Source organism: Cololabis saira, chromosome 3, assembly GCF_033807715.1.
Source record: "Cololabis saira isolate AMF1-May2022 chromosome 3, fColSai1.1, whole genome shotgun sequence".
Lineage (NCBI taxonomy): Eukaryota > Metazoa > Chordata > Actinopteri > Beloniformes > Belonidae > Cololabis > Cololabis saira.
This window is the reverse complement of record NC_084589.1, coordinates 52,733,375-52,754,952: the sequence shown is the minus strand read 5'-3', so window position 1 is coordinate 52,754,952 and position 21,578 is coordinate 52,733,375. Positions and strand designations below refer to the sequence as shown.

The following is a 21,578-nucleotide window of genomic DNA, read 5'->3' as shown; positions in this document are numbered from 1 at the left end:
ATATACGACAACATTGCGCCTACCACCCAGCCTAATGTGGTGCTAATGTGGCGCGCCAGAGAAGCAAACATGGCCTGAGCCCCTTTGAAATCCTGTTTCAAGAGACCTTTAAACAAGGATTGGGCCCGTTTAAGAGGCAGCAGCAAGAAACGGGCCTTTGTGAAGACGAAATGTTACGATATTGTGCAACCTTGTCGTCTGTTTTGTCTGATATCAACAAGCAGGTTAAGGCGGCCCTCCCCAAACCAGCAGAGACGAAACTCCATGACCTCGGAGTGGAGACTACATCGTGGTCAAAGACTTCAGACGTAAACACTGGAAAGCTCGGAGGTGGAACAGACCGTTCCATGTGCTTCTGGTGACGGAGACAGCAGTCGAGGTTGCAGAGAAACGTACCACGTGGATCCACGCCAGCCACTGCCGACGGGTTCCTGATCCACGCGCACGCCATGCACCTGATCGAGAGGCCACGGCCGTACCATCCCCTTAGGCGGCTCGGATGCGGCCTAAGGGTGGCGACCAGCGTCCTGCTGGTCGTCTCCATAGGGGTGAGGTTGCTTCTGCTGCTGTTGGAGAGCCTGCACGATCACACGTCACAGACCGACTGCACGACAAACTCACCTCCCCCTGACCACGATTCTGAGGCGGCACCTACCCCTCTTTGGCTGGTGAGAAGGGCTGCTGTTTACACGAACAACACGACCAACACGGCGTTGCAGCTACAGGACAACATATGGTTCCGTACCATGACCACTGTGACGAGGCAGCTGACCAACGAGATCGATGTGACACATGTTGTCGGACACCTGAATGAATTGTTGCATTTGCAGAGGAGGTCCTTGTTTTCCATTTCAGGGTGGGAAACTGCACTGTTCAACCTCTTTGCCCCTGAACTGACTATTCTTTTGGGTTTGTGTGTTTTTCTGTGTTTTATTGTGCCATGGGTGAAGAAGTTCATTCAACTTAAATCTTTCACATCCCAGCCTTCCCCTGTCACTTCAGGTGTGCCCCAGGGCTCTGTCCTGGGGCCCCTCCTTTTCATCATCTATCTTCTCCCCCTCGGCAACATCTTCCGTAAGTACAACATCAGCTTTCACTGCTACGCGGATGACACCCAGCTCTACCTCTCCAGTAAGCCCACCTCCACCCTCCCACCTTCGTCCCTCGCTGACTGCCTAACCGATATCAAATCCTGGTTCTCTTCCAACTTCCTCAAACTAAACAGTGACAAAACCGAGGTCCTCCTCATTGGTTCTAAATCAACACTATCCAAAACCGACAGTTTCCCTATACTCATTGACAACTCCACTGTTTCCCCCTCCCCACAGGTCAAGAGTCTGGGTGTCATCCTCGACAGTACCCTATCTTTTCATTCTCATATCAACAATATTACCCGGTCCGCTTATTTCCACCTGCGCAACATCAACCGCCTCCGCCCCTCCCTCACCCCCCACACCACTTCTATTCTTGTGCATAGCCTCGTCACTTCTCGCCTTGATTACTGTAACTCTCTCCTCTCCGGTGTCATTCACAAATTCCTCCACAAACTCCAGTTAGTTCAGAATTCAGCTGCCCGCATCATCTCAAGGACCCCATCCATCAACCACATCACCCCTGTCCTACAACAGCTCCACTGGCTTCCAATAAAACACAGAATCGACTTCAAAATCCTTCTCCTAACGTTTAAGTCAATCCACAACCTTGCCCCTCCCTACCTGTCGGACCTCCTCCACGTCGCCACGCCCCCACGCACCCTCAGATCCTCCTCCTCCATCCACCTGACTGTTCCACCTGCCCGTCTTGCCACCATGGGGAGCAGAGCATTCAGCCGCTCTGCTCCCCGTCTCTGGAACAGCCTACCACCGGATCTCAGGAACACCACCTCACTCCCTCACTTCAAATCCAAACTGAAAACCCACCTGTTCAGAACTGCCTTCTCCCTCTGACCCCACTTGCACTGTGTCGTTGTGTCGTTGTTGTGGTTTTTTTATTCTGAGTATTTGTTTACCCCCTAGCTTTTATTATTGTGTTACACTGTTTTTAACTATTGTACGGCGACCTTGAGTGCTCAGAAAGGCGCCTTCAAATAAAATGTATTATTATTATTATTATTAAGAAACTAGTAGCTTCTGCCATTCCCACCGCACCTGGACGGTTTGCCCAGGAGATGGACCACAATGATGAGTGGGTTCCTCCTTCCATGGAGGATCCAGAGCTACTTTAATTTATATTCTGCATTAATCCTTCCTCAGGTTGATGATGTTTTTTTTCATTTATGCTGTTTTGAACTGATTATGAGCTGTTATGTCCTGTTGACAGGTTGTGAGGGAATCAAGCATTAGCCCCGTGGTACGGTGGGTTAAAACATGGAGGGTTTTGCCAGGACATGTGGAGAATTTTGTCATTTTTTGATTATTATTATTATTATTATTATTATTTTACATGTTATCTCATTTTATCCTTGAACTGCATAGTCACACAGTGCCTTTGATTTTTTTCTCTTCTCCTTTTCCCTTCATGGACTATTGTGCTGAATGTGATTTGTTTTGGTATTGTTTGAAGTAGATTAGTTTATATTCCATGATGTGTTTTTCCCCTACGGGGGTTTTTTCCTTCCTTATCTATGATAGGGTAGCTAGACAGATTGAGTCTTTTGACTCTCCCCCTTTTTCTAGTGGAGGGAGAGGTTTTGGCTCTTCTGTACCCGTGACCTAAGATCCTCTGTCGGGGTTTCTGTGACTCCCGCGTTGGAGAATGGGTGTGCTAGCGTTTGGCTGGTGCGCGACAGAGCATATTGGTCGCGGGGTAGGTCAGTGCAAAATTTCCTATTTTATTATGGTTTAGCATACAATGCTAAAAGGGGTGGAATGTAATGGAAAATTTTGGTATAACACTGTCTGTTGCCTGTTTTCATTCCTATGCCAAGGTCATGTTCCTTTGACACAGAGCATGGCACGGTTGCCAGGGTGATGGGTGATGTTTTGTCTTTTCCAGCTCCAAACTATAAAATAACCTGTCCCTAATCTTCTTCAGCGCACTCAGGACTGTCGGTTCATGTGACCGGTTGGACTGTGTGGCTCCGTTCAATTGAATGTTTGTCCTCTTTTCATTAAATCTTCGAAAGACAGCTGAGGTGTCCTGACATTCTTTTTGAACAACAATTTTTGCCACCACAGCAGTTCCCCCGGCTAGAATATAAAAACAAGCAAGTTTAAGAGCAACACAATGTTCAGTTAAAAAAATACAATAGTACAATAATATAACCAATATCACGATGATACAACCAACCACATAACACATTTCATAGTATTTTTACATTTATAGTTTATAAGTTACTGTTATAGTTATAGCAGCAGGCTAAAGTACAGTGTCTATGTAAAGTGTCACAGCTATAAAGTGCAGAGTAGAGGTATAAAGTACGTGGTGTATGGGGTTATGGACTTGAGAAAGAAAAAAGATAAATAAACAAAAAAAAAAAAAATAAATAAATAAATAAATTAAAAATAAAAATAAAATAATAATAGTAATAATTAAAAAAAAACAAAAAAAACAAGGGGTATTGTAGGTGGAATGGGCTTGCAGCAATGCTATTGTTTTAGATGTGGTGTAGAAGAATTGATTTTAGTATTTAGTCATTGTACTGTGGGGAGAAAAAAAAACAAACAAAAAAAAAACAAAAAACACAATGAAACGATGACAGGAAATGACGCTGCACACCTTGGGTCCGTTGGCGCCACGACCTCCAGGTTTTCCCGGGTCTCCAACTTTTCCTGGTTGACCCTGCAGGAACAGACGGAACCAGATCTTACACCCCCAAACTGGTCTGGTGTGATGACATCACAACCCCTGGTGTGATGACATCACAAACCCTGGTGTGATGACATCACAAACCCTGGTGTGATGACATCACAACCCCTGGTGTGATGACATCACAAACCCTGGTGTGATGACATCACAAACCCTGGTGTGATGACATCACAAACCCTGGTGTGATGACATCACAAACACTGATGTGATGACATCACAAACCCTGGGTGTGATGACATCACAAACCCTGGTGTGATGACATCACAAACCCTGGTGTGATGACATCACAAACCCTGGTGTGATGACATCACAAACACTGATGTGATGACATCACAAACCCTGGGTGTGATGACATCACAAACCCTGATGTGATGACATCACAAACCCTGGGTGTGGTGACATCACAAACCTCTGCAAACTGAACCAACATGTTTTTCAACTACAGAAACAGTTTTCTGGATATGGCATTTCTTATTATTTATGAATGAATTAATATACATCATTTCCACATTTTCAAGTTCACGTTTCTCCATCAAAACACACAAACTGCATTTGTGTGTTATGGACATTTTCAAACAGTTTCTATGAAGAAAGTTGTCTAGAACTCTAGTCTGGTTCCTGTTTATTAGGATCAAATTCCAACACTTCAGTGTTTCAACCACAGGCAGAATTATTTTGAAACTTCTTCTCCTTCTGTAATTGACAATATTCTCAGTAATGACGGTAAATGTTGTTCCCGTCTCCGACATCCTCCCGTTCCGGACAGAAAGAGACTTTTCTGAGTAGAACTTGAGACTTGATCAGTTCGTATCAGATAACGTTCTGACCTGCAGTCCAGAGAAACCGGGCACTCCCCTCGGTCCGGGTTCCCCGTCGGGTCCTCTCGGTCCCTGCAGAGACACCACGGTTAAAATCTCTCAGCTAGCCGCTAGGTGAGTTTGTTTTATGTCATGTATGTTTAGATCAGCAGTCGGCAACACAAAATGTTTTAGATCCATATTGGACCAAAAACACAAAAAAACTAATATGTCTGGAGCTGCAAAAAATGAAAAGTCTTGTATCATCTTAGAATGAAGAAACACATGCTGCATGTTTCTATATTAGTTAGAACTGGGTCCTCGGCTGATAATGTAGCTGCTAATGTCTTTCCACATGACTCTTTTTGTTACGCAAATCTATGGAAGAGTATTAGGGCCAGGCAGGAGAAAAATAAAATAATATTTTAGAGGAGGAAGATTTTTTTTTCATTATGCACTTTGAGAAAAAAGTCGAAATTTCAAGAAAAAAGTCGAAATGTCGAGATTAAAAAGGAAGAAAAAAAGGAAAAAGAAGAAAAAAGAAAAAAAAAGGAAAAAAAAGAAAAAAGAGAAAAAAGGATAAGAAAAGAAAAAAGAAATAAAAGAAGAAAAAAAGAAAAAAAAGAGAAAAAAGGAAAAGAAAAGAAAAAAGAAATAAAAGAAGAAAAAAAAGAAAAAAGGAGAAAAAAGAGAAAAAAAGAAAAAAAGGAAAAGAAAAAAGAAATAAAAGAAGAAAAGAAGAAAAAAAGGAGAAAAAAAGGAAAAGAAAAGAAAAAATAAATAAAAGAAGAAAAAAAGAAAAAAAGAGAAAAAAAGGAAAAGAAAAGAAATAAAAGAAGAAAAAAAGAAAAAAGAAAAAAAAGAGAAAAAAAGAAAAAAAAGGAAATAAAAGGTCAAACATTTTTGAAAAAGCTCCAGGAGCCACTAGGGAGGCGCTAAAGAGCCGCATGCAGCTCTAGAGCCGCGGGTTGACGAGCCCTGCTCTAAACTGTAATGTGATGTATTGTAATGTTGGCTATCCTTTAATAAATTCTGAAATATGGAGGACAGGTGAAACCAAAGAGGTGTTGGGTGTCGTCGTCACCTGAGCACCAGCAGCCCCCGGGACTCCCGCTGGTCCTGGAGATCCAGGACCTCCAGGTTTCCCCTAAAAAACCGGATCAGGGACAAGACGACGGGTCAAAACCGAGACATAAACCTGCAGAAACAGCAGGAGGGGGATCGGTCTGTACCTGATCTCCGGTGGGTCCTCGTCTCCCGTCCAGACCCTGCAGCAGCAGAAAGCAGATTCAACAGTTTTCAAGGGAAATCCCTCTCAGAACAAAACACAAGCTCTTCCAGAAACCAGACCAGATGTCGCCGTCATTCATGCACGTTTGTTCACCAGGACTGAGGAAATCTTTCTGGAGCAAAGAGAAAACTGTAAATTATTATTATTATAATCGTCTCAGAGCGACAGAAGGATCTGATGTTTGGCTCTCGGTGTCGGGGTTTTCTGCTCGGCTGCAACAATCCAGCTGCAAACACTTCACAAGTGTTTCACTAGTTGTACTGATGCATGCTGGGAACTGGAACACCACCAGGAGTAGAGAGATGTAAACTGATGCATGCTGGGAACTGGAACACCACCAGGAGTAGAGAGTAGAGAGATGTAAACTGTAAACTGCTGCATCCTTCCAATACAGACAGAAGACTCCACAACGGTTGCTGGAATAACTGACCGAAGTTTGAGGAGGGAGGGTTTACTGTTGAACTGTAGTTCTGACTGGTTCCTGGCTGGTTCTGTGTAGCACGGCGAGTGCTACGGGGGCCGACCGACAGGACAGAGGACACGGGGTTTCGTGCAAGAACTCTTTATTCACCAGATCCAAACAACCACACGTGCACAAGCACCTTCTCCAACAGCCCTTGCTGCTGCAGCCGCGCCTTATGAAGGCAGGCAGGGTGGAGAGGTTGATGGGGCACACCTGTCCCCCATCAACCTGAGTGGTTTTTAAGTCTTTAAGTGGTTTTTAAGTCTTCTTCAAAAACGTATTTATTTTCTTTGGCTTTTAGTGTGTGACAAATTAGTTCCCTACATCTGTGAGAAGTGATTGTGCACTTTATGTGTCTGTTCTTTGTCGTCTATTCTCTATTTTCTATTTTTTATTACTATTTTATTGATCATTTTAGTATGTTAGTGATTTTATTGTTTCTATACTGTGTTTTTCTTTTGGTATTGTTTTATTTTCTTGTATGCTGTACAGCACTTTGGTCGACCTCGGTCATTTTTAAATGTGCTTTATAAATAAAATTGACATTGACATTGAGTGGCTGCTCCTCCACCCTGCCACATTCTGGTTGTGGCTCTGATTCCTGGCTGGTTCTGGTTGTGTGTTTTGGGTCATGATCCTGTTGGAGGACCTGAGACCTGAGACTGAGACCAAGCTCTCTGACTCTGGACATTTGTCTCCAGAACGTCTTGATGGTCTTGATGTTTCTGCACAGATTTAAAGCAGCACTATGTAATTTTTCCAGCTTAATATCATATTTCATCATCATCATTGTGATGGAACATCAACTTCCAACAGGTTTAATGAACCTCTGTCCTGGTCTGAGGGGTCTGTATGTAACTTTACATACAGTTACTATGTTACAGTTACTTTAGTTACTATGTAACTTTAGGTGCATGGTAGGAACCCTGCCACACTACTGGTAAAGCACTAATAATAATAATAATAATAATAATAATAATAATAATAAAGCACTACCGCTTTTGTCCAAAGGAGCCGCCAAACTCAACAAAAGCTGAAAGTTACGTTGTGCTGCTTTAAGACCCGATACCAGACGTAACGGCAGCTCCAGAACAGAACCGAGCCTCCTCAGTGGTCCACCTTGGTTCCTGGTAGAGTTCTCCTCGGTGAAGTGGGTTGTCTCTCTCTCTCTCTCCTGCCCACTCGCCCCAGCCCCCTGAGGCTGACCCCCCCGGTTCTGGTTCTGGTTCTGGATCTGGTTCTGGTTCTGGTTCTCACCTGGTCTCCCAGTTCTCCGGGTCCGCCCTCCTTCCCGTCCTCTCCAGCCTCTCCCTGTGGAGCAGAAACAAACATGAGGACGTTCTTTAGCAACCAATGTAAGGCCACGTTTCCACATAGCCGGGTTTTTACAAAAACAGATATTTCCCCCTCAACGCTTAGAAAAATCCCATCATTTCCAGGAACCTGCATAAATATCTGTTAAGGTGCTATGAGCAGCCAAACCTACAGGGGGCAGTGTAACGAGAAGATAAAGTCTTTTTTTCTTTTTTCTCGACTTTTTTCTCAAAATGTCGACTTTTTCTCAATATTTCGACTTTTTTCTCAAAATTTCAACTTTTTTCTCAAAATTTCAACTTTTTTTCTCAAAATTTCAACTTTTTCTCAAAATTTTTACTTTTTTCTCAAAATTTTGTCCTTTTTCTCGACATTTCGTCTTTTTTCTCAAAATTTCTCAAAATGTCTTAAAATTGGATATTTCCCTCTACGTTTCTAAAAATCCCATAATTTCCAGGAACCTGCATGAATATCTGTTAAGGTGCTATGAGCAGCCAAACCTACAGGGGGCAGTGTAACGAGAAGATAAAGTCATGCTAGCCAATCAGAATCCTGGAAAAAAACATCAACAAATGAATAAAAAAAACAAGGGAAGGATAGTTTTTGGTTGTGTTGCTTCTTTTCATGCTTACTATAAAATACTTGTACTTTTACTTTTGATACTTAAGTACATTTGATGTGAGCTACTTTAAGACTTTTACTCAAGTAATTTTCTTATGGGCGACTTTAACTTTTACCAAAGTCTTTTTAAGTTATGGTATTTCTACTTTTACTTAGTTACTTTATACACCTCTGCCAATGTCGTGGAAAGGCAACCACATGTTTTCCCAGGGTCCTGATTAATGATGACTCTCAGTTAAATCTACTTTACAAAGTAAAAGTTGTACCTGCAGGATTAACAGCTGCTAAAGAAAAGCTTGCTCTTCTATGGAAACCCGCACATCATCTACCAACAGGTTTCATCTGTTTATGGACATTTAACATATGGAACTTTCAGTGGCAGGAATTCCTGGTGCGGGACCAGGAAATTAAAAATATGGACACATGCCATTAAAAAACTGGAAGAACTGAATATTGAATGAACATTTTTTTCTGTTTTCTTGTCTTGTCCTGTTGTTGTTGTTATTGTTGTCTTGTTGGATCGCTACTGGGTGGGGGGAGACGGCTTATTTAAAGGTTTTTGCTATAATTGCGTATAATATATAATAAAAAACAGTTAATCACAAAAAAAGGAGACCTTTAGTAAACTACGGTGCTGATTACAGTGACATGTGCAAAAGTTGCTTTGCATCTTTTAAGCTTGTGTAATGAGGTAATTTAAATCCTCTGATAATAGTAGATAAAAAACTCCTCCAGAACCCTGACCAAGTCAGACAGGAACCTTCTAACGAGAGTTCCTACTGGAGGAACCATCTACTGAAGGTTCCTGCTGGAGGAACCATCTACTGAAGGTTCCTGCTGGAGGAACCATCTACTGAAGGTTCCTACTGGAGGAACCATCTACTGAAGGTTCCTGCTGGAGGAACCATCTACTGAAGGTTCCTGCTGGAGGAACCATCTACTGAAGGTTCCTACTGGAGGAACCGACGGCCAACGACACGTTTTATGAAGAACTTATATTCTTAAAGAATGTGACCAAAACAAAAGAAGAGGAGAACGCTAAAAGCAATTACAGACAAATAAAAGCTAGAACAGCTGATAAAAGGTTAAATTACAGACAAATAAAAGCTAGAACAGCTGATAAAAGGTCCAATTACAGACAAATAAAAGCTAGAACAGCTGATAAAAGGTTAAATTACAGACAAATAAAAGCTAGAACAGCTGATAAAAGGTCCAATTACAGACAAATAAAAGCTAGAACAGCTGATAAAAGGTCCAATTACAGACAAATAAAAGCTAGAACAGCTGATAAAAGGTCCAACCAGAATCACAACTTGATCTTTGATTCTGCAATAAACCTGAAAGGATAAGAAAAAGATCTGATCACTGGTTTTATCTGACCACAATTTAACTCTGATGGCAAAAACAACACATCAATATCACGCCACAAAAGTGTTCTCTGTGTACCCAAAGGTAAGAAAGACACATTTGATAATGAGATAAATAACTTTCTCTCCGCCATCAAACATCAACGCTGTCAGAGATAAAACTGTTAAAACCAAGAGAAACAGAAACAAGTCAACCTGCTGATGCTGCTTTAAAAATCCATTAAGACCAAAAGAGACATTTTAGTTTCCAAAGTCTTGAGGAACAAAGTGATTCATGAAGTGAGATTATCCGAGATGAATGAGTTGAGTTGAGTTGAGTTATACTTTAATGTCCTTTAATGAACGATGCTGCAGTTCGACAGCAGTGGAAGTTGGAAAAGTAAAAAACAGTCTAACGGGGAGACGTCGACATCATCCCGAGGACAAAAACTGCCTCTGCTTTTAATTCATGTTTTATTGATTCTGTTCTGGAATTAGGAAACTTTTTTAAACCTTGAGAGGAGGATTTTGACCTGGTCACAGTCACTGAAGACGAAGTAAAGAAAAGGATTTGCTCCCTAAGAAATTCAAGAAGCAAAGATTCTTCCCATCTGGACTCAGAAAACACTCAGCTACTCTAATCCCCTTATTCCTATTTAGTAAACCTCTCAATTACTCTCAATTCCTTTCCTACAGACTAGAAACATGTTGTAACTTCCATCTTCAGATCTGGTTTCCGTCACGTATCAGTAACTACAGACCGTTAGGAATATCACCAGGAATCTCCACAGTTGCTGGAAAAGTGGTCGTAAACCGATTTACAGACCACATTAGCAGCTGAGTTACAACTCTACGCTGACGACACAATCTTGTACACACAAGTGAAATCGGCTCAACGAGCTGCAACTAAACCAACCAACGCCCTGGTTGGAGTGGCTGCTACACCGACCAATCCCGTCTCACCTTGACTGTAGGGAAAACTCAAGGCATGTTATTTTCCAAAACCAAGCTGAACATCCCAGATGTAAAACATCCGTATTAAAGATGAACAGATAGAGTCGGTCGCTGAATTCAAATATCTTGCTGCTCGATTCAAATCTGAGCTTCAAAAAACACATCGAGAAGATGACAAAAGCTATTAAATACAACTTTAGGCAGATTAGATCATGTCTATCAACAGAGGCTGCTAAAATATTTCTACATGCTCTCATTCTCTCACATGTTTCATACTGTATCACCTGCTGGGGACAGGCTAGGCTAGGCTATAGCTGGTGGTAGGCTAGGCTAGGCTAGGCTAGGCTAGTCAAACAACAGTTAGGCCTTTAGAATCCCGTACAGGCCCTGACAGGTTCCAGGTTCCACCACTGGGATATATTACAGAAGCACAATCTACTAACTTTTGAACATTTTAGAATATTTTCAAGTCTATGTGGGTCAATGACGTGACGCCTATATTTTCTGAAAAACAGATTTCTTTTTCAATTAAAAAAAGGTTTAAATGGATAAAAAAATACCATATATATGACCGACCTGTCCCACATATGGACTCACTTGAACTTTACAAGAAAATACTAGTTATTTGTGATTTTGTTGTTGTTTTAAGCGTCTAAATGTCTTGTGGTACGACTGTCCAACCAGGACTCTGGTTTTGAAATCACTCTAAATGTTTTTAAATCAATCTTCTTCTATCTGGCAGGATTTCTGAAGTGTCCTCTTGTAGTGTGTAAGATTGCAACACATTTGTATTTATATTTCCATCATAATATACAAACAAAGTTTGACTGATGTCCATTTTATGAAATATCATGTGACGCAACCTTTAAAAAAACAACAATTTTTGTATAATACTGAAGATGTCAAGATGTTAAGGAAATTATTTTATTGCCAATTCATCTTGACAAAAAACTCTGAAATCACTTAATTTAAAATGTTTATATGAATTTATGTGTACACAACATTCTTAATGTTTGAACTACTGCCATAGATATTCTTTTTTTTAATTATTTTAAAATTGACTTGTTGAAAATCCTTATTCGTCATTGACCCATAGACAGTTTCCAAAATCCTAAAAGGCCTTTCGCTATTCAGCACGTGGACCGGCACCTTCTCTGTTAAAGCTGTAAACAATGGAACAGCTAGCCTAAGGCTAACTCTGGCGCAATGCATCAAATGTTTTATGTTTTTAATTAGTCCCTCTCAAATAAAATGTAAGAAAGAAAGAAAGAAAGCAACAGTGATGCTTTTCTTAAACGTCCAGTTTGTTGAGTCTAACCCTGTCGGGGACTCGACCCTGGCCAGTTTCCCCCATGGATGTATTAATAAAATCTGGATGGGACATCGAAAATGGCCGCCCATTCATTTCAATGGAAGTTGCTCACTCAGCGCATACGCTGAAAAAGTTCCTGACTTCCTGGTTTACTTCCGCATACACGGGCCCATAGAGCATGCTCAGTTGAGTCACCTCCCATGATGCTCTGGGGCCTCCCATCATGCCCCGGGGCAATGACGCGAATATTAATATAATATGTATTAATATAATATATTAATTAATGTATATTATTACATGTATAGTATTACATATATTATTAATGTATTAATATAATATAATTACATAATATATATTAATATAAACATCCGTGGAATGCACGGACACGGCTGTGACGTCATCCGTGACGTCACGCCCAGAAAGAGACTTTTCTTTGACTTTTCTGGCCGTTATAAAACATTTTTGACGGATATAAAGTCCATGACTTAAAAATATAGAATACAAAGATTAGTAATTGCCGGTGATTACAGCTGGAGGTTCCTGTGAACAGTTTTAGAGGACGATCTTTTACTATTGCGGTCTATGGGAAAAAAGCTTTCTGGGCCACATGGGATTTTTGTTGCAGTACCGCGGCTGGACACTGGGGGAAACCGGCGTGCTGCTGAGTGGAGACTGGGGGGCCAGTTTCCCCCCCATGTGTTTCTCACCATGAAGCCCGGGTTCCCCGGTTCTCCCTTGGGTCCAGGGCTGGTGTTGGCGGTTCCGGGTTCCCCCTGTCACAAAAACACAGAAAACACACTCGTCATGCTGGCGGCTTCATTTAGATCTTTTGATTTGAAGATTTTGTTTCGAATATGTATATAAAATGAAAGTAAAAATAATAATAAAAAGATAAACATCTTCATATGCACAAAGGTTCTAAAAAGGAGTAGGAAGAAGTTTACACTTTTTCCTAGTTCCTACCCCTTTATAACTCTATGAATTTACATTAGTACGTATACTACGTAAACATGCCTATTACTACATAATTATCCATATAAGTATATAGAAAATATAAATATTACATAAATATTATATCAATATATAGAAAATACAAATATTATATAAATCTATATAAATATACACTATAAACTACATTAATATCCCTATAAATATATATATATATATATATATATATATATATATATATATATATATATATATGTATATATATATATATGTATATATATATATATATATATATATATATATATATATATATATATATATATATATATATATATATATATATGTATATATATATATATATATATACATATATATACATATATATATATATATATATATATATATATATATATACATATATATATATATATATATATATATATATATATATATATATATATATAAATCTATATAAATATACACTATATAAACTACATTAATATCCCTATAAATATATATATATATATAAATATATATATGCTACATACATCATATATATAACATATATTACATAATTATAACTATCCCTCTCAACATATAATATATACTACATAAATATCTAAACATATCTTAAGCAAGTATAATATACAATTTTTCCCTATTTTATTTGTTTCTCACACTCCTCGTTAACCCATTTCCTCTTCCATAAACCTGTTTCTAAATCATTTTTTGTATCTCTTTTTAAACAGATTTATGTTAGTACTTTGTTTCATTTCCTGCTCCAAACTGTCACTCCACAGTTCCATATTATTATTATTATTATTATTATTATTATTATTATTATTATTATTATTATTATTATTACTGTTACTATTATTATTATTATTATTATTATTATTATTATTATTATTATTATTATTATTATTATTACTGTTACTATTATTATTATTATTATTATTATTATTATTACTGTTACTATTATTATTATTATTATTATTATTATTATTATTATTATTATTATTATACTGTGAACGTTCCTCTGATATTTTTTGGTAGTAGATTATTCTTTGCTTTGAACATTATTTGGGCTGTTTTGTATTTAACCAGATCCATAAATGTCAGTGTGTGTAATTTTATAAACAGTGGGTTTGTGTGTTTTTCTCTGTATCCTGCATTGTTTATTGTCCTTATGGCTCTTTTCTGAAGTTTATCGGCTGTAGAAGCTTCTGTAGGTTTTTCCCCAGAACTCTACGCAGTAACATAGATATGTAAGAACAGTGAACAGTATCGAGTATGGAATGATTTATGATCCAGAATGGATCCAGAATTGAATAACTATATAAGAGTAGATAAGCTATATATACACTGGTTCATATATTTACCTCCAATTATATACATAAAAATTACAATAAATCTATATATCAACATATCTACATATAACTATAAATCAATATATATTAATAGAGATATAGATACACAAATACTGTACGTATAATATAACTCAATATATCTATATACATACCTACATATAAAATATCTATATCCATAATATACATCTATATATTAATAAATGTACATATCTACATGTTTATTCGCATCTGTATTTTGAATAGAATGTTTCTTTGTATCTTTTTTGTTTAAATTGAGGAGGAACGGATGCTAACAGCTGGACATCCTCAGCACTTCACAGTATTTACGTTAAAGTTGCTTCCCCTCCAGCTCCGTCTCTAAACACCGGAGGAGGTAAAAAGGTTCCAGCCGGGACTCCTCCCACTTCCTGTGATGTCATCAGTGTCAGTTTAAAACTCACCGGATCTCCTCTGAGTCCTCGTCCTCCTGCGTGTCCGTCCTCCCCTCTGATCCCGGGGATTCCCTGAGGACGAGACGCTCCGTTAGCCGACCCATCACAGTTCAACCGTTTTATCTCTTATTTCTGTTTCCGTGTCTCTTACCGGTCTACCGGCTGGTCCTCGCTCCCCCCGAACGCCGTGGCGACCCGTCTCTCCCTGTAAACACACAAACCAGGACAAACTACTGCGTAAACACGGAGCGTAAACACGGAGCGTAAACACGGAGCGTAAACGCGGAGCGTAAACACGGAGCGTAAACATCAGAGTTTAGTTTACTGCAGCACTTCCTGTTGACCTCAGCTCCTGAAACTGGAGGGACGCCGGTTGGACACGGCGTCAACAAATGACACGAGTAACTTCCAGTTACTTCCAAGATGAACGAGTCTTTCATTTGGAGTGACAGAGAAGTGGCGTTACTTCTCAACATTTTAACTTTTTTCTCAACATATCGACTTTTTTCTCAAAATTTTGAGTTTTTTCTAAAAATGTCTACTTTTTTCTCAAAAATTTGACTTTTTTCTCAAAATTTTGACTTTTTTCTCAAAATTTTGACTTTTTTCTCGACTTTGACTTTTTTAATCGACTTTTTTTCCTCAAAATTTCGACTTTTTTATCGACTTTTTTCTCAATATTTTGACTTTTTTCTCAAAATTTCGACTCTTTTCTCAAAATTTTGACTTTTTTCTCAAAATTTTGACTTTTTTCTTTAGCCCTCGTTATGTCCACTAGCCCTCGTTATGTCCACTAGCCCTACATGCAAAGAGGAATTGGGACACCACTACTCTCACGGGAACGCACAACATTTAGGGGTAGGACTGAAAAGTAGGACTAAGGGGCAGGGGCGGACTGGCCATCTGTGTGATCTGGAGAATCACAGCAGGGCCGGTACTCCAGGACGGCCGGCCACAGTGTTAGGGCTCGGCCAGGCGGGGCTTTATAAATATATGGGCTTAACAAATGTATTAAATATATGAGCGCGGAGTCGGCGTGGTGAGGAGCTGTGCGGCGGACAGTGAGTCGCGCTGTGAAGCCTGATTTATGGTTCCACGTTAAATCGATGCAGAGCCTACGGTTACGCGGCGACGTGCACGTACGGCGCGCGTGGCCGCGTAACCGTAGGCTCTGCATCGATTTAACAAGGAAAAATGGCATTACTGGTTTGTTTTTTAAATTAGCATTGAGTATTCAAGTTAAACTGTATATTTACACCCTCTTTACATTGTGATTTATCATACAGTAACTATTTCAGATACCGGTTTTGTCTTGGTTCAACCAGAGAGACTGCAGTGAGACCTTCATTTCTATGTGAGAGTATTCAAGTTAAACTAGGCTCTTAACACATCTAGTCAAATCAGTGCTATTGCTATAATTTGGATGGTATAATATCATGAGCCAGGACCAGGTCCAGGACCAGGTCTTACCCCAGACCCCCCTCACATCAAGCCCATTACCTGTTCTCCGTCCACCCCGTCCAGCCCGTCCGGTCCGTCTTCTCCCTGAAACAGGAAGTTTCAGTTGTCACGTCTCCGGTGTAAACGGCTCGTTTATGGATGTGGAACCTGCGGCGGGTCGGAACCAGAACCAGAACCGGAACCAGAACCAGAACCAGAACCAGAACCGGCGGTAAACTCACCCTCTCGCCGGAGAAACCTCGGGATCCCTGCAACGAAAAACAGAGATTAGTGTCCAGACTGGTTTAGATCAGATCTATCTGGTAGATTCCAGTTCTCTATCGGAAATAGGGAAAAGAGTTTCCACTCGCTGTTTTAATTCACAATTTAGATTTTCAAACACATCAATGGAATCAGATAACGGGTAATGGATAACGGAAAACGGAAAACGGAAACATTTTTTATTATCAAAACAAAAAACGGAAACTGATTATTTTGGATTATTTCTCTATTTTTATTTTGTCATTTCCAAACACAGAACGGATGGCCGTGAAGTCCACAGACCCCTGAGTCTCTGCCGACACTTTTCCATCTAATGGTCTGTCTGACTCTATGAGTTCCTGCAGCTGGTTCCTCTTAAGCTCCTTTTCCCGCTCGTTTCCCCTCTCCTTCCAACTTTTAAAGACGTGTTGCTGCAATTCCACTCAACATGAGCTAATATGTTTCTCACTAAGTAGAAAATACCTCCTCTAAACATTTGCTCTGGATTGTTCAGCTGGTTTATGTGAGACGTTCACTCTGGTTTTATGTTTGTTTTACAGTCTTGAGTGGGTTTGGATGTTTAGATCAGCGGTCTCAACCCAACATGTTAAAGAGACATTTTGGACCAAAAACACAAAAAACTATTAAAGCTGCAGCAGCGATGAACGGATGAACGGATGAACGGATGAACAGATGAAGGGATGAACGGATGAACGGATGAACGGCCTCCACCCTTGTGCAGGTTCAGGCTGCAGTGGAAGCTTGTAGGACTTGATGTAGATTCTTCAGGCTGGACATTTAGCGGATGAAACACCCATGACTCTTTATGTCAAACCATTCAAAAGTTATGGCCGAAAGTAGGAACTATCAGATATGGACCAATCAGATGAAGGGGGGTCGCGCTTTTTGGCTGAGAAAAGTAATGCGTGGTGTCGCAGGATGGAGACGCACATTTTGATGTATAACACACCTGGGTGCACGTTACGGTTCGGGCCGTATTAACTGCTGAAGGAATGGCATAAATTGCGCCAAAATTACACGATTAAATCAAAATGTTCAAAATGGCCGACTTCCTGTTCGGTTTGGGCCATGGCTCAAAGAGACTTTTCTTTAAGTTGTGACATGATACAGGTGTGTACCGATTTTCGTGCATGTACGTCAAACCGTATTGTGGGGCTTGAGGCACAAAGTTTTCTAGGGGGCGCTGTTGAGCCGTTAGGCCACGCCCATTAATGTAAACCATTAAATATCACATTTTTCACCAGGCCTGGCTTGGTGCAACATTTGGTGACTTTTGGGGCACGTTTAGGGGAAAAAAAGACCTAATTTCATCAGAAAAAGAAAAAGAAAAAGAAAGAAAGAAAGAAAGAAAGAAAGAAAGAAAGAAAGAAAGAAAGAAAGAAAGAAAGAAAGAAAGAAAGAAAGAAAGAAAGAAAGAAAGAAAATTCCTACAGATACAATAAGGCCCTAAATCTGTCTGGAGCTGCAAAAAATGAAAAGTCTTGTATCATCTTAGAATGAAGAAACACATGCTGCATGTTTCTATATTAGTTAGAACTGGGTCCTCGGCTGCTAATGTAGCTGCTAATGTAGCTGCTAATGTAGCTGCTAATGTAGCTGCTAATGTAGCTGCTAATGTAGCTGCTAATGTAGCTGCTAATGTGTTTCCACGTTACTCTTTTTGTTATTGAACTTCTCGCTACAGAGCAAACATTCAGGCGATGAATGCAAATGATTCGCTCCAAGAAACGTTGAATCCTCTACGGAAGAGGATCAGGGCCAGAAGGAGAAAACATATTGGAGAGGGGAAGATTTTTTTTTATTGTGCACTTTGAGAAAAAAGTCGAAATGTCGAAATTAATGTTGAAATACAATTTCAAGAATAAAGTCAAAATTTCGCCTTTTTCCTCAACATTTCAAGTTTATTCACAAAATTTTGACTTTTTTCTCAACATTTTGACTTTTTCCCCGAAGTGCACAATAAAAAAAAATCTTCCCCTCTCTAATATTTTTTCTCCTGCACGGCCTTGATTCTTTTTCGTACAAATCTTCGTTAACAGAAATGTTGAAATGTAATATTTATTCTACACATTTTACAGCATTGTAAAACGTTCAGAATGTTTGTGTCATGTTTTTTCTCCTACAGAAACCACGTTAAAATAAAAAATATATTCCCTTAGTGTAAAAGAGTAAAATAAGAAAAAAGAGAAAAAAACGGGAAAAAAGGAAAAAAAAGAAGAGAAAAGGGATAAAAAAGGAAGGAAAAAAAGAGAAAAAAAAGAAAAAAAACGGGAAAAAAACGGGAAAAAAGGAAAAAAAAGAAGAGAAAAAGAATAAAAAAGGAAGAAAAAAAGGAAAAAAAGTTCAAACATTTTGTAAAAAGCTCCAGGAGCCACTAGGGCGGCGCTCTAGCGCCCCGGGTTTAGACCCCGGGTTTAGCTGGTCTTACTGGTCCAGTACCTTCTGTCCTCTGGTACCAGAACATCCCTCCAGGCCTGGAGGTCCAGACGGTCCCGGAGAACCTCGGTCGCCCTGCAGGAAACACAGAGAATAATAATAATATCATCAAAAGAGTTCTGGAGGAGCTGAGTCTCCCCGTGGTTTTCCTACAGAACCGGCCCGGCGGATAGGAAGTTAGGAAGTTAAGAAGTTAGGAAGTTATGAAGTTAGGAAGTTATGAAGTTAGGAAGTGAGGAAGTGAGGAAGTTAGGAAGTTATGAAGTTAGGAAGTTAGGAAGTTAGGAAGTTAGGAAGTTATGAAGTTAGGAAGTTATGAAGTTATGAAGTTAGGAAGTGAGGAAGTTAGGAAGTTATTAAGTTATGAAGTTAGGAAGTTAGGAAGTTAGGAAGTGAGGAAGTTAGGAAGTTAGGAAGTTAGGAAGTGAGGAAGTTAGGAAGTTAGGAAGTTATTAAGTTATGAAGTTAGGAAGTTAGGAAGTTAGGAAGTGAGGAAGTTAGGAAGTTATGAAGTTAGGAAGTTAGGAAGTTAGGAAGTTATGAAGTTAGGAAGTTATGAAGTTAGGAAGTTATGAAGTTAGGAAGTTAGGAAGTGAGGAAGTTAGGAAGTTATTAAGTTATGAAGTTAGGAAGTTAGGAAGTTAGGAAGTGAGGAAGTTAGGAAGTTAGGAAGTGAGGAAGTTAGGAAGTTAGGAAGTTAGGAAGTGAGGAAGTTAGGAAGTTAGGAAGTGAGGAAGTGAGGAAGTTATTAAGTTATGAAGGTAGGAAGTTAGGAAGTTAGGAAGTGAGGAAGTTAGGAAGTGAGGAAGTGAGGAAGTTATTAAGTTATGAAGGTAGGAAGTTAGGAAGTTAGGAAGTGAGGAAGTTAGGAAGTGAGGAAGTTAGGAAGTTAGGAAGTTATGAAGTTAGGAAGTTAGGAAGTTAGGAAGTTAGGAAGTTATTAAGTTATTAAGTTATGAAGTTAGGAAGTTAGGAAGTGAGGAAGTTAGGAAGTGAGGAAGTTAGGAAGTTAGGAAGTGAGGAAGTTATTAAGTTATGAAGGTAGGAAGTGAGGAAGTTAGGAAGTTATGAAGTTATGAAGGTAGGAAGTTAGGAAGTTAGGAAGTTATGAAGTTAGGAAGTTAAGACGTTAGGAAGTTAGGAAGTTAAGACGTTAGGAAGTTATGAAGTTAGGAAGTTAGGAAGTTAGGAAGTTAGGAAGTTAGGAAGTTTGGAAGTTTGGAACTTAGGAAGTTAGGAAGTGATGAAGTTAGGAAGTTAGGAAGTTAGGAAGTGAGGAAGTTAGGAAGTTAGGAAGTGAGGAAGTTAGGAAGTTAGGAAGTTAGGAAGTTAGGAAGCTAGGAGGTTAGGAAGTTAGGAAGTTAGAAGTTATGAAGTTAGGAAGCTAGGAGGTTAGGAAGTTAGGAAGTTATTAAGTTATGAAGGTAGGAAGTTAGGAAGTTAGGAAGTGAGGAAGTTAGGAAGTGAGGAAGTTATTAAGTTATGAAGGTAGGAAGTTAGGAAGTTAGGAAGTGAGGAAGTTAGGAAGTGAGGAAGTTAGGAAGTTATGAAGTTAGGAAGTTATGAAGTTAGGAAGTTAGGAAGTTATTAAGTTATTAAGTTATGAAGGTAGGAAGTGAGGAAGTTAGGAAGTGAGGAAGTTAGGAAGTTAGGAAGTGAGGAAGTTATTAAGTTATGAAGGTAGGAAGTTAGGAAGTTAGGAAGTTATGAAGTTAGGAAGTGAGGAAGTTAAGACGTTAGGAAGTTAGGAAGTTATGAAGTTATGAAGTTAGGAAGTTAGGAAGTTAGGAAGTTAGGAAGTTAGGAAGTTAGGAAGTTAGGAAGTTAGGAAGTTTGGAAGTTTGGAACTTAGGAAGTTAGGAAGTGATGAAGTTAGGAAGTTAGGAAGTTAGGAAGTTAGGAAGTTAGGAAGTGAGATAAACCAGGACTTACAGGGACGCCTTCGTCTCCAGGGAACCCGGGCCGGCCGTCCAGTCCAAACGGACCCTGTTAGACACGGAGATAAATGTTCAGAGACGAGTGGAACAGCCGTTTTAGAGTAAATAATGTTCTGTTTTAGTGAAAATAACAGCCGTTTTAGTGTAAATAACACTGATTTAGTGTAAATAAAGGTCTGTTTAAGAGTCCGGAGGAGGAGCGGAGTGACCAGCCGGCTCTTTTACTGCCGTTGACGTGTTTTCACCCCCGTCCTCCCCCCGGACCCCAGAGTCCAGCAGGGAGAGGGTCCAGGTTTCCCAGGCTTTCCAGGTTTTCCAGGCCCACCTTGGTTCCGGGTCCACCACGACCACCGGGATTCCCTTCGTATCCAGAACATTTGCACATGACGTTGCAGCAAACACGTTCAGCCACGGAGCTCTGGAGAGAGACGGAGCAGAAACACCTGATCAAGGACTGAACAGACCAGGAGACCAGGAACAATGAAGAACCGGTCTGGGGTTACTATGGTAACCAGTCTAATGATCAAGGACTGAACACACCAGGAACAAGTCCTGGTTACCTTGGTTACCAGGACTGGTTACCGTGGTTACCGTGGTTACCAGTCCTGGTTACCGTGGTTACCGTGGTTACCGTGGTTACCAGTAACGTCAGAACTCACGATCTGCTGCAGGATGCGGCTGCTGATTCCCGGCGTGCTGATGGAGAGAGAATCCTTGTAGCCGAAGCGCCGGCCGAACTCCACGGAGAGAAGCTGGCGGGGGTCGGAGCCCTCCAGCGCCACCGTGAGGAGAGCACTGACGCCTGCAGACGAGAGGACACCCGTTATCC

At 40.0% G+C, this 21,578-nt stretch overlaps 1 protein-coding gene across 1 annotated transcript in view; it reads right to left on the bottom strand.

The window, feature by feature from the left end:
- LOC133440788 (collagen alpha-6(VI) chain-like) overlaps positions 1-21,578 on the bottom strand; it is a 90,832-nt gene that overhangs the window by 23,616 nt on the left and 45,638 nt on the right. The window contains exons 14-27 of the mRNA XM_061718108.1: positions 21,409-21,551; positions 21,075-21,167; positions 20,745-20,798; positions 18,816-18,887; positions 16,337-16,363; positions 16,155-16,199; positions 14,806-14,859; positions 14,664-14,726; positions 12,613-12,678; positions 7,616-7,669; positions 5,837-5,872; positions 5,689-5,751; positions 4,635-4,697; positions 3,718-3,780 (exon numbers count right to left, since the gene is read on the bottom strand). Coding sequence (XP_061574092.1) covers positions 3,718-3,780; positions 4,635-4,697; positions 5,689-5,751; positions 5,837-5,872; positions 7,616-7,669; positions 12,613-12,678; positions 14,664-14,726; positions 14,806-14,859; positions 16,155-16,199; positions 16,337-16,363; positions 18,816-18,887; positions 20,745-20,798; positions 21,075-21,167; positions 21,409-21,551 — 896 coding nt within the window. The remainder of the gene's footprint in view (positions 1-3,717; positions 3,781-4,634; positions 4,698-5,688; positions 5,752-5,836; positions 5,873-7,615; positions 7,670-12,612; positions 12,679-14,663; positions 14,727-14,805; positions 14,860-16,154; positions 16,200-16,336; positions 16,364-18,815; positions 18,888-20,744; positions 20,799-21,074; positions 21,168-21,408; positions 21,552-21,578) is intronic.